This window comes from Cherax quadricarinatus, chromosome 22 (assembly GCF_038502225.1).
Source record: "Cherax quadricarinatus isolate ZL_2023a chromosome 22, ASM3850222v1, whole genome shotgun sequence".
NCBI lineage: Eukaryota > Metazoa > Arthropoda > Malacostraca > Decapoda > Parastacidae > Cherax > Cherax quadricarinatus.
Genome location: NC_091313.1, coordinates 22,100,437 through 22,114,158, shown reverse-complemented (window position 1 = coordinate 22,114,158; position 13,722 = coordinate 22,100,437). Strand labels below are relative to the sequence as shown.

The following is a 13,722-nucleotide window of genomic DNA, read 5'->3' as shown; positions in this document are numbered from 1 at the left end:
AAAAAAAATTTTTAATGTTGTGTGTACACAAATCCAATCTGTTCTTGAATCCTTGTATTAAAATCCTTTGGTATTTCATTGGCATTAGAGCAACAAAAGGCTTGTTAAAGTAAAATGGGTAAAAAGGTATTGTAATATTAGCAGGAAGCAAGCCATTTGTCTGAAGAATATGAAATCCTATACCTGGAGGGTGTTCCTGAGGTCAGCACCCCTGCAGCCTGGTCCATGACCAGGCCTTGTGGTGGATCAGGGCTTGATCAATCAGGCTTTTAACGCTGGCTGTACACAAATTGAAGTACATATGTAAGTTTAGGTGTGTTGGTTTAGGTACGTCAGTTTAGGTGCCTGTCCAGCTCCCTCTTGAAGACAGCCAGGGGTCTGTTAGTAATCCCCCTTATGTATGCTGGGAGGCAGTTGAACAGTCTTATATACAAGAATGATAAAGCATTATTGTAAATGAAACATTGCAGGATAGCTGAAACTAAAGAAAATATTTCCTGTGATATTTGATACTCTTAGTGAGGACAGTATGGTGCATAATCTTTAGTGAGAAGGAAATTTTTTAACAATTATTTAGTGGGGATTGTAATTAAATCATGAGAATTCATGAAGAACAAGAACACAAGGGGTACTGGAAAAGAAGCAAGTGTAATGATCAGATTTTTGTCATCAAATGTTGATGTTATATGGTTGAAGGAAGGAAAGGCAGGTAGACAGCAAAAATGAATGCAAAGTTTTAAGAAATACAGTAATTCAAAATGTTTAGTGTTTGCATTAGAGGTATACAGGCAGCCCCCACTGTACAGCGCTTCATTTTATGTTGTTTCACTAATGCAGTGGTTGTCAATTTTATCCATTCTTCATTTATTCAGACTTCCTACAACAACTATATTCACCACTTGCTATAAGCTGAGGAAGAAAATATTTTAAGGTATTTAATGTGTGTTCTGTATGTGCCTTGTTTAGACCTAGCTCTATTGCTCACTTAATATATGATAGTGTAAACATGTTATCAGTCTTGTATATGAATTTGAAAGTGAAAAAAGGCTATGTTTCACTTTATAGCTATTTTCACTTGAAAGTAGCCCGGAACCTAACCTGCTGTACAAGTGGGGCCTGCTTGTACTATGTATGTGAGAGGAAGAATAAGGACAGTCTGTCTATGCTTACATACAGCACAACCTACTATAAACAGTGAAATATGGTAGATCTAACATGGTTGAAGAAATTTTCTTGCTTCTTTTGTTATAAATAACTTGATTACATGTTTATGAGAAATATATTATGTTCTATGTACTCACATGGTTGTGTTTTCAGGGATTGAATCAACTCATTTTAATTCTGAATCTATAAAGTTTGGTAATTTTGCACTGATTTTCTGCTTGATAACCATCTTTTCTAGTGGATATTTCATGGTAGTAACTAGACTAAATACCATATTGTAAATTTGTATTATCAAGTTTACTTTACTGTAAGATACTTTTTTCATTTTTTTTATATTATTCATATAAAAATGCTTTTGGATTTTTTAATATTTCTTTTCTGTTTTCTCGCTTTTGTGTTTGCTGAAGGCAGTACAGGTACTTATTCCCTCTACACATTTATCTTTATTGCAAATAATTGATCACTTCTTTACTGTATAATGATAGGTAAATCATTTGGAAAAACTCCATGGGAAAGTGGAAAAGAATTCTTCCTCCATACGCCATGCGTGTCATAAGAGGCGACTAAAATGCTGGGAGCAAGGGGCTAGTAACCCCTTCTCCTATATAAATTACTAAATTTAAATAGAAAAACTTTTTTCTTTTTAGGCCACCCTGCCTCGGCGGGATACGGCCAGTTTGTTGGAAGAAATTTTTTTTCTTTTTTGGAAAAGTGTTTCGAAAAATGTTTCATGAATCTTTCTAACATATGGAAATACTGTACTTGATGTTTCTGGGAAGGATCTACCTGTTTTTAACCTGTCAAAGGTTGATAGAAGCCAGAGAAAACAAGACTTCAGTTCCAAACACTGGCATGTAATCAGCATTGGTCAGAAGCACAAATGAACCCACATGTTGATAAAAACCACAGTACATAGTACTTTACAGTGGACCCTTGGTTTTCGTGAGTCTCGGTTTTTGTGAATTTTGGTTATCGGCAACTTTTTTTTTGTCAAAATATAGCCTTGGTTTTCATGATTTCCCTTTGATTTCAGCGGTCGTACAGTACATGTCACAGTGGCCCCGCACACACAAAGCCTCCCACAGATGCATTCAAGAGTCAGTCTGGCATTGTTTCTTGGCGAGTGAGCATCACCCCTCACGTTCATACAAAATATTTCGTAATAATCCATTGTTTTTTGTGCTTGGAACTGCTAAATAAGCCACCACGGACACAAAGAAAGCTCCTAGTGCCAGCCCTTTGGTAAAGAAGGTTGTGGAATGTATTGTGGCATTGTTCCCTGCTTCATGAAGCAGGGAACAGAACACATCAAGCCACTGACCTCTTTAACCATTATTATCCACCTAATACCCCATCATTGGAGCTTTTTTGAACATAGTGCAGAGTTCAACCCACAAGTGGATGAGCCCATTCTTGAAGCTACAGGGTCCCATTTGCAGTTGGTGTATGAAAGTCCAGATTTCAACTGCCATATGTTTCACTGATCAGAAGATTGTCCAGCAGCCATAGCCATAAATTTCCGCAAATACTTTATACAAAAATAAATGGATAAATATTTCATTAAGTAATTTAAATTTTAGTGCAAATGAAGAAATGGTCATTAATATACAGTATTATGTTTGTTAGGACTAATATTTTTTTTCTTATTTTTTCCAGCTGCCCTGGGCCCAGAGCATGGATTTGGTCGAAACACCTGTGGATGATGATGATGACACTAGCCTACACACTAATATACAAACAAGAAGAGCTCACTCATACAATGATTATGAAAACTACTTCTACATATAGACCTTGCTGAATCAGTCTAAACTGGATTAAGAGAGAGAAATAATTAACAAGGAAAAGATGTGTTAAAGAGTATAAATCAATTACATTTCCTGTTGTACAGTTCACTTTAATAGGGCTAATATAGTTAATACAGGAGTACTCATGCTAATATTTATACACTATACTGCATTACTGTTATACAATAAAATAACTTATGTTTGTAAATGTCGTCGTGCAGTATCATATAACATATATATAACTACAGGGACTAGTAACCCCTTCTGTATACATTACTAAACAAAAAAGAGAAACTTTTGTTTTTCTTTTTGGGCCACCCTGCCTTGGTGGGAAATGGCCGGTTGGTTGAAAGAAAGAAGAAATATACAACTACAATAAGTAGAAAGTAGTTTTCTGTGCTATATGCTCAACTATAAAGTAAAACCAGCCAACCGTTACAGTGGTATTACAGTGCGTTAAGTAGTTTTTAGGCAATATTTTTCAGCATCCTAGGGCTCTTAACCATGATTTTGAGTTTCTCAAAGTAAAATGCAGTAACTTCGAGATCAACCTAATCTTTGTAGCAATGAATGCCTATTATGAGTAGAGATTTAACATGAATATTATTGCAGTATTATTGTAAGTAATTATTTGAAAATTAGCTGAGTGAGCTGTATTGTAGACATGCAGTAAATAATCACCACTGCATATTTCATTTATGATACTGTACAGAATAAGAATGATACCAATTCTGTGTTCACTTACAATACTGTTCTTGTCAGAGAATATGCATTGTCCATGACTAATGCTAAACATATATAAAAACTAGTAAAATTTTCTTGGGTAAAATTACAGTAGGTGTCATAAATATGCACACCCATAAATATGCCTTTAGCAGACTATTTTCCTGACAGACTCATGAAGTGCCATGGCAACTTTTGAATGGAAGATGATGCCCCTTGCCATTCTGTCAAAGACATAAAGATCTGGCTAAATTATTGTGATTTTTCCATACTTAATGACTGGCCTGGAAAGTCTTTTTCTTTCAACACACCGGCCGTACCCCGCCAAAGCAGGGTGGCCCAAAAAGAAAAAAAAAAGTCCTGGAAACTCACTAGACTTAAATTTGATAAAGAATGTTTCAAAACTTATTAAGCATAAGTTTTGTGGCTTGGATATGCCCTCTAACTTCAAAATCTTAGAGTGCCATTAAGTAGGGGTGAGAGGTTATTAACTTCTTTTATCTTTCATTAGTTAGTCTTATCAGTGCCTAGGAGACTTGATGAGGGAGTGCATCAAGAGGAAGGGTACTCCTATGAAATACTAGTTTAGGTGAGGGATACGTACATATATCAGTATAATATGTTTAAAACAATGGGTTATGGTAAGAAGTCTTATTTTATGTGTGATCTGTTTATGAACGTGCATATTTATGATGCCTTCTGTGGTGCACATATCATGGAAAATTATTAATTCAGCCTCTCCTCACTTACTGACGTACTCGTTTACCAACAACTCGGACTTACGATGGGCTCTCTGAACAGGATGCATACCTAAATAATGTATATAAGAGCTGATTTCTTCTGTTCTGTTTATTACAGTATACAGTACTGTATAAACATTTAAAAATATACCAGAAATGTTATAAATGGTGCAAAAGCAACATTCAAATAATATCAAAGATGGTTGACATATACCCACTACCATTATAGTATGCTCCTCACTTAGCGACGAATTCATTTACCGACATGGTCTTAGGAACGGAACTCTGTCGTTGAGTGAGGAGAGACTGTAATTAAATCCTGTACTTTATTTGAAGGGCCTTTGGAGGTTATGGTCAAAATTTCCAAGTATCCCATGCCAGTATGTTAAACCTGGAGTCCACACTGGGCAGATGCTGATTCTTTTAGTAAAGTTAAATAAGCAGTTATTTCACATTCTTTTTGGATTCATAAGTATAGTGGGATGTTTAACCTTCATATGCTTATCTCTTTATAAGATGAAATGAAGCATATTAATTTCAGTACTATTTTCCTTTAATTTTTTTTTTTACAGAGAATTGGCATGATTTGCAAGCATAGTTGCATATACGTATTTAATGGTTTACTCAGAATTTAATTTTACAAGGATGAGGTTATTGTGTCAGTCCAAATTCCATAAACTGTTCAGGAAGTTAAAATTTTTGATGACTTTTGTTGCTATCTCTGTTATTTTCTCAAATAATGTGCTATGATATTTTCCCAAGCTGGTCAAAAAAAAAAAACAATTACTTTGTTTTGCTTAATATCTATTTTTTTACAGTATATAATTACTGTATTGTACATAAAAAAAATAGCTGATTTAATAGAGCCTTATAATGGGAGAGTTAGAAGCAGATTATGATTTTTCATTGCAGTGTGCTAGTTGCAGGCTTCTTTTTTCAGTACAATTACAATACGTATTTAGTTTATGCATCAAGTTAGATGGCAGATGATTGGTTGATTATATCAAGGAACCAGCTGATCCAGGCTCAACTGATTCCTTGCTATAATCAGTCAATAATTTTTCATATTTAGCTTGGATTTTGGTGTATCAAGGTCTTCTAACAACTTGAATTTGACATTCTTGGTTACTCAGGTGGTATTCTCATCCACGAATGGCACACCAAAAACTTACTAATTTTTCTAGTGCATTCATCATAATAAATGCAACTATATACAGAGATATATACTATATATTTTGTAAGTTTTAATTTTTGCTGCATTAGAGTACACAGAACAGGCTGCTTAGATATCATGGCTTAAATCACATTTTAAGAAATCTGCTTTTTAAATTAATCTTCGTAATGTATTTGTTTTCGTGTATTAATCCTTATATGAGAGTACATTGTCTTGTGTATGAGTTTATGACTAGCATTTATATGTTAGTGTGTGCTGTGTGAATATAATTATGTGTTAGAGTACACATGGATGTACATGCATATGGTATATCCGTGTGTAAAGAGTACACGTGGATATACCATATTGCACTAGCACAAAAATTTTCATTTTTTAATTTGCTATTCATTTGCTGTATGTGCTTTAAGCAAGTCTGTTTTTGTACAGATTCATCTGTATTTTATATCAATGTTTGTGTGTTTCTAATGTTTGTTGTTGTAAAAAAAAGACTTGTGGAAAAAATCCATATTATTGTAACGTTTGTGCTTAAGATTGTGTTGTTTTGAACAAAACTGCTCAAATGGTGTCCTTTAGTCATGATGCGAATTTTTCAGTAGACCTATATAATGTTTATCCCTGTAAAAGATGTGTATTATATAACTGATGTGTTGAGTTAGTCATTTGTACAGTATTAAGAAAAAGTTTATTTATGTTCTTGCCATGACTTTATTTTTTTTCTTACACAATACTGTTACTGATATATTCAGTAGAGCTTTAAGGTGTATATAATTTTGTAAATGTGTGTATTGTATAGTACATATTGCCAAAGATTGTTAAGTTTAATTTGAAATATATATAAATATACTGACAAGGCACTTGCTTTTTTATAAAGACAATTCCTAGCATAGCAAATGGTAAAACTGCAGCAACTACCTTCCATAACTTTTTCAATGATGTCCCTTCAAGAAATACTGTATCTACTGCATATCAGTGGCTCTCAGATATTTTTACTTGTGCTTTTTCTGTACGTTAATCTGACTAAATGCTCCCTTCCACCGATTTTACATGCACTGAAAACTAGTATAATTTACTAGTTTTCAGTGCATATAAAATCAGTGAAAGGGAGCATTTAGTCAGATTAACGTACAGAAAAGGCACAAGTATATCTACAAGGCACAAGGATATCTACAAGAATTTAACAAATACAGTAGGACCGCCATATCTATGGGGATACATTCCAAGGACCTGCTGTGGATACCGAAACCGTGGATAGTAGCAAACCCTATATATAAGTCCTATACATACCTATTATAAAGTTTAGTTGATAAATTATGCATAATAAGTGGAAAATTCTCACTTTTTCATTGATGGGAAGCACATCATGGCTTCTCTTCAGCTTTGGGGTCATTCTTATGCAAAATTAAGAGGTATTTTTGGCCCACAGTAAATTGTGGATAACTGAATCAGTGGATACGCAGGTTCTGCTGTATGTATTCTTCTTTTGATTTTTATTGAGTTCTCGTTTAACACCCAACTGCTGTACACAATAACACACGAACTGTTCATACACACAGGTTAGTAGATACAGTACCAATAAAATGGATTATAGGTTATGTTAGGATACATTTAATGTAAAACAAATTGGTAATATTCCATTTACAATTTAGTTTTTTATGCACAACTAGCCATCTATTGTGCAACAGAATTTTGAAGATTAATAGGTATCACAAGCAATGTTAAGATCAACGTTAGGCTACAGTGGAGTGTCTTCATTGACAAAGCTTCGTGCTAAATAATGCAAGGTGTTGAAACAGCTGAGGAACTTTTTAATATTGGTGGCAAAGCCATGGCTGGAGAACTGGAATAGTGATACTGACAGTAAGTAGCCACATGCATATTTACTGAGGAAACATTTTGCCATGAATAGTGTCTTTAGTCCTAATACAGAGAAAGTATAACAAGTATATATAGTGCAAGAGGTCAGGTGAAGGTGGGATAGCCTATGTTCACCTTACCTCTTGCAGTTTGTTGTGGTCTGAGTTAGACTACAACAAATTGTTTTCTATCAAACCAAGTTTAGGATTCTGGCCAACTTCTGGATTTGGGAGACCACTTTCATGCTTAGGCATCTCACATGGAGAAATGACTGTTAGGTCACACTATCAGTCCACTACATATTAATACTTATAGCCAGAACACAAGATTCATTTCTGATGTCTACATTGCTCCCAACAAACTCACTCCAACTGACCTCTCTGAAAATCCCTCCTGTGATGCAGCCTCTGATTTTATTTAACAAAAAATAACCTGCACCAACTTTGATTTCCATTCTCCTCTTGCACTAATCCCTACCCTCAAACAACCCAACCGCCTCACTCCTAACCTTTGCACATTCCTGCTTCTGCACATTTTTTCCAACAGTACTGTATGATCCTTATGGATTTAGTGCTTACCATAATTATGATAATAATTTTGTCATCATATACACTTTATTTAGTTAATTGTATTTATATACTAGGGGAAAAGGGTGGGGGGGGGGGCAAGCTAGTGTAAGAATTATAGGGAAAGAAATCTGTTAAATACACTGGGTAAAGTGTATGGTAGTTATTTTTGAAGGAATTGAAGGGTAAGACATGCTTCCATTCTTATGCTGTTGCAGTGTACACTGATGGCTCTAAATCCCCCTATGGGGTCTGATGTGTAGCTGTTTTTTCTGAAAAAAATAATCCAAAGTCATTTCCTAGAAATGGCCAGTGTTTGCACAGCAGAGTTGTATACAACTCTCACTACTGTCATAAACACTGCATCCATATCTGCCTCATTGTTCATGATTGTTTTGGACTCCAGATGCATTTCAAGCTATCTAGAGCATGACTTCCCTCATCTTGTGTAGTTTTGGTTATGTCACATTTCTAGTAAGTGCAAAGAAATCTTTTTGCAGGGTCCCTGGACGCATCATTGTTTGGGGCAATGAAAAAACAGATTAAGCTGCTCAGTCAGCTGCTCATGACCTTTCTATTTTCCATAGGGGTATTTCTTCCTCAGACTACTAATCAGTGATCTCTCAACAATTTTGCAACTTCTGCCAGCAATGTTGTTCCAAGTTTCACAACAACAAATTGTTTTATATCAAATCACATTTGGAATTCTGGCTCTCATCTTCCCACTACTGTGTGCTTGACAGACAGTGCTCTTCTGCTTCTGTATTGGACAAAAGCTACATGCTAATGGGTACCACACAGAGAAACTCAAAGCACTAATCTGCAAGAGCTGTCTGGTCACAATGCCAACCCACCATATCTTAATGGATTGTCTTGTCTATCACTGAGCTCACAGGATTCACTTCAGACATCTCCACTGCCCCACCACTCACTAACTTACGTCCTTGTTGAAAGTCCCGCCTTTGATGCACTCTTTGTTCATAGACCCCAACCTATTGCACCAACTCTGATTTAACATTTACTCTTGAACTCTTCCCTACATTCAGGGCCGGATTACCGCATAGGCAAACTAGGCATTTGCCTAGGGCCCCGCGCATTTGGGGGCCCTGCAGTCCAAGGGGTTCAGGGGCTCATCCAAGACTGCGCACATGATGCAAGTGCAAAGGGGTCCCTACCTAAAAAGTTCAAGTGTTTGGAGAGTAAAATTGATTTTTAAAAATAAATCAAAACAAAAATAAATAATGAAATAAAATAAAATAAAAATAAATAAACCTAACCATAGATGGCAACACTCAACATGCCTTTGTTTACATCAGAACAGCTGTGTTTTCCTGCTAATGGGTGAGTATGGGAGATTCCTCTCCAATTTTCTGTAGTAATTACACGTTATCTAGACTTGTACTGTGACAAAATAACTGAAGTGTTGTTGATAGACATTGATGTGTATGGATAAATGTTTGTTTTCACCTCTAAATGTTAAGGGAGGTACCTGATAGGGTTACTTGACCAGTAAAGACGCATGGACCAGTAAAGACGCATTTTTGGTAAAAATACTATAAAGAAAAACCTAAAAACGCAAACTGACTTCCGTTTGTAGGTTTTAAAAGCACTTTGTCCTGTCTTTAAGTCTTTATCATTTCAATAACAGATCTCAATTGATTGATGTTCTACATCACTTCCGTCGCAAATGCTTAGTTTTCAAGTTGCGACGGAAGTGATGTAGAACATCAATTAATTTACTACATATTTCCCCAGAAACACATAAGCCACATCAGAAAATCGCTGGTTGGGTGAAACTGAAAATTGTCCCTGCATTCTTTAATTCTCTTGTCCTTACGTATGGTGGTAGGCCATATATCATGCAAAACATAATGATTAGTTTAGTTATGAAAATGTAATATAAATGCCATTGTGCATTGTTCTTGGACTCGGTATGATTTCTGTTTAAGTAAATTGGAGATCAAGGAGGATGAATTAGTAAAATATTCGTAGCCCAAATCACTAACCTAATCTATGGTAAAAGTTCTGTATATGACTCCTTTCTGGTAACGTTTTGAATTTTTAGATGCGCAGCCAGAGGAAAGGGGGCTACAAGGGCCATGTCCCCCCAATTGACAGAAAAAAAAAATTTAATAATAATTAAAAAATTAATAATATAATAGGTACATGATGTCACTACTTTAATAGTCAAATCTAGTAATACTATGCTGTCTTGAGTTTATTCTCTTTAAAATGCATGATTTAACAAGATAGTTATAATGGCTGTTGGTAAATGGTTTTGGTTGTCTTGATGTACTTTCCCTATTAAATTTAATCTAAATAGCCAGAATGTATTTAATTAGACCTTAAACAGGCTCACACCAACCCCCCCCCCCCCCCAAGCTGGAAGGGGTCGCTTCGCTTACCCGTAACTCAAAGGGGCCCCGCCAATCTGAATAGCCTAGGGCCCGGAGACTTCTTAATCTGACCCTGCCTACATTCAATAACCCCTTCTTTGTATGTATATCTCTGCCCTTTACACACTCCTATTTATGACATTCCTACTTTTTGACATCCCTCCATGCAGCACTGCATGACCATTTCTGGTTTAGTACATAACTTTCGTTTCTTTTTTTAGGTCATCTTGCCTCAGTAGGATATGGCTGGTTTGTTGAAAAAAAAATAAGGGTAAGGAAGTAGAATTGCAGACGAACAAGGAGGATTTAGAGAAGGTAGGGGATGTGTAGACCAAGAGTTTACATAGAATCATATAAGTGAACAATACTGTACTTGGATAAAAGCTAAAGAACTTTTTGTTGCATTTATAAATTTAGAAAAAAACATATGATAGGTTGGATAGGGAAGCAATGTGGCAGATGCTGCAAATGTATGGGATAGGAAATAGGTTACCAAAATTAGTAAAGTGTTTTTATGCAAATAATGAGGCTAAGGTCAGGGTATGCAGGAGAGAGGGGAGATTATATTCCAGGGATGTGTGATATTACTATGGATGTTTAATATTTTTACAGATGGGATTGTAACAGAAATGAATTGTAGAGTATTGGGGAGCAGTATGGGATTAAAAGATAATGAATTAGATACAAAGTGGTAGTTGTCAGAGTCACTACTTCCTAGTGACAGTTCTTTTGGGAGATTTTGACTAGAAGTTACAATGGTTGATGAGCAAATTTGGAAGGGTATGTTAAAGAGAGCAAATGAGAGAGTGGGCGAGATGTTATCAACAAATTTTGTTGAAAATAAGAAAAAGTTTTGGAGTGAGATTAACAAGTTAAGGAAGCCTAGAGAACAAATGGATTTGTCAGTTAAAAATAGGAGAGGAGAGTTATTAAATGGAGAGTTAGAAGTATTGGGAAGATGGAGGGAATATTTTGAGGAATTGTTAAATGTTGATGAAGATAGGGAAGCTGTGATTTCGTGTATAGGGCAAGGAGGAATAAAATCTTGTAGGAGTGAGGAAGAGCCAGTTGTGAGTGTGGGGGAAGTTCGTGAGGCAGTAGGTAAAATGAAAGGGGGTAAGGCAGCCGGGATTGATGGGATAAAGATAGAAATGTTAAAAGCAGGTTGGGATATAGTTTTGGAGTGGTTGGTGCAATTATTTAATAAATGCACGGAAGAGGGTAAGGTACCTAGGGATTGGCAGAGAGCATGCATAGTTCCTTTGTATAAAGGCAAAGGGGACAAAAGAGAGTGCAAAAATTATAGGGGATAAGTCTGTTGAGTATACCTGGTAAAGTGTATGGTAGAGTTATTATTGAAAGAATTAAGAGTAAGACGGAGAATAGGATAGCAGATGAACAAGGAAGCTTTAGGAAAGGTAGGGGGTGTGTGGACCAGGTATTTACAGTGAAACATATAAGTGAACAGTATTTAGATAAGGCTAAAGAGGTCTTTGTGGCATTTATGGATTTGGAAAAGGCGTATGACAGGGTGGATAGGGGGGCAATATGGCAGATGTTGCAGGTGTATGGTGTAGGAGGTAGGTTACTGAAAGCAGTGAAGAGTTTTTACGAGGATAGTGAGGCTCAAGTTAGAGTATGTAGGAAAGAGGGAAATTATTTCCCAGTAAAAGTAGGCCTTAGACAAGGATGTGTGATGTCACTGTTTTTGTTTAATATATTTATAGATAGGGTTGTAAGAGAAGTAAATGTGAGGGTCTTGGCAAGAGGCGTGGAGTTTAAAGATAAAGAATCACTCATAAAGTGGGAGTTGTCACAGTTGCTCTTTGCTGATGACACTGTGCTCTTGGGAGATTCTGAAGAGAAGTTGCAGAGATTGGTGGATGAATTTGGTAGGGTGTGCAAAAGAAGAAAATTAAAAGTGAATGCAGGAAAGAATAAGGTTATGAGGATAACAAAAAGATTAGGTGATGAAAAATTGGATATCTGATTGGAGGGAGAGAGTATGGAGGAGGTGAATGTATTCAGATATTTGGGAGTGGATGTGTCAGCGGATGGGTCTATGAAAGATGAGGTGAATCATAGAATTGATGAGGGGAAAAGGGTGAGCGGTGCACTTAGGAGTCTGTGGAGACAAAGAACTTTGTCCTTGGAGGCAAAGAGGGGAATGTATGAGAGTACAGTTTTGCCAACTCTCTTATATGGGTGTGAAGCATGGGTGATGAATGTTGCAGCGAGGAGAAGGCTGGAGGCAGTGGAGATGTCATGTCTGAGGGCAATGTGTGGTGTGAATATAATGCAGAGAATTCGTAGTTTGGAAGTTAGGAGGAGGTGCGGGATTACCAAAACTGTTGTCCAGAAGGCTGAGGAAAGGTTGTTGAGGTGGTTCGGACATGTAGAGAATGGAGCGAAACAGAGTGACTTCAAGAGTGTATCAGTCTGTAGTGGAAGGAAGGCGGGGTAGGGGTCGGCCTAGGAAAGGTTGGAGGGAGGGGGTAAGGAGGTTTTGTGTGCGAGGGGCTTGGACTTCCAGCAGGCATGCGTGAGCGTGTTTGGTAGGAGTGAATGGAGATAAATGGTTTTTAATACTTGACGTGCTGTTGGAGTGTGAGCAAAGTAACATTTATGAAGGGGTTCAGGGAAACCGGCAGGCCGGACTTGAGTCCTGGAGATGGGAAGTACAGTGCCTGCACTCTGAAGGAGGGGTGTTAATGTTGCAGTTTAAAAACTGTAGTGTAAAGCACCCTTCTGGCAAGACAGTGATGGAGTGAATGATGGTGAAAGTTTTTCTTTTTCGGGCCACCCTGCCTTGGTGGGAATCGGCCAGTGTGATAATTAATAAATTAAAAATGTTAAAGAAGGAAATTAAAAATGTGCATAGGGAAGAGCAAGGTGATGAGAATAATAAAAAAATATAGGCAGTGAAAAATTGGATATCAGAGTGAAGGGAGGGAGTATGGGGTAAGTAAATGTGTTCAGAAATTTGGGAGTCAACTTGTTGGTGGATGGGTCTGTGAAAGAGAAAAGGATGAACCATGGAATAGATAAGGGGGAAAAAAATGGTGGATGGTGCACTGAGGCATCTGTAGAGATAGAGAACTTTATCCATGAAGGTAAAATGGGAAATGTACCAGAGTATAGTGGCACCAACACTTACAGGTTTTAAACATTACAGCAAGGAGCAGGTTGAAGGCAGTGTAGGTGTCATACTAGGGGGTTGTGCAGAAAATTCAGAGTGTGGCAATTTGATGTATGTATAACTCAACTCGGAGTACTAAGGAGGGATTCTTGAGGTGGTGTAAGCATTTAGAGAGGATGGTG

At 36.8% G+C, this 13,722-nt stretch overlaps 1 protein-coding gene across 3 annotated transcripts in view; it reads left to right on the top strand.

The window, feature by feature from the left end:
* Positions 1-6,439, top strand: part of LOC128689742 (uncharacterized) — a 166,398-nt gene extending 159,959 nt beyond the window's left edge. For 2 of the 3 annotated variants that reach the window (XM_070087548.1, XM_070087547.1), the window contains one exon: positions 2,821-6,439. In XM_070087548.1, the coding sequence (XP_069943649.1) occupies positions 2,821-2,952 (132 nt within the window). In that variant the 3' untranslated portion in view covers positions 2,953-6,439. The remainder of the gene's footprint in view (positions 1-2,820) is intronic. The other variant, XM_070087549.1, reaches the window with a different exon arrangement.
* The last annotated feature ends 7,283 nt before the right edge of the window (positions 6,440-13,722 follow it).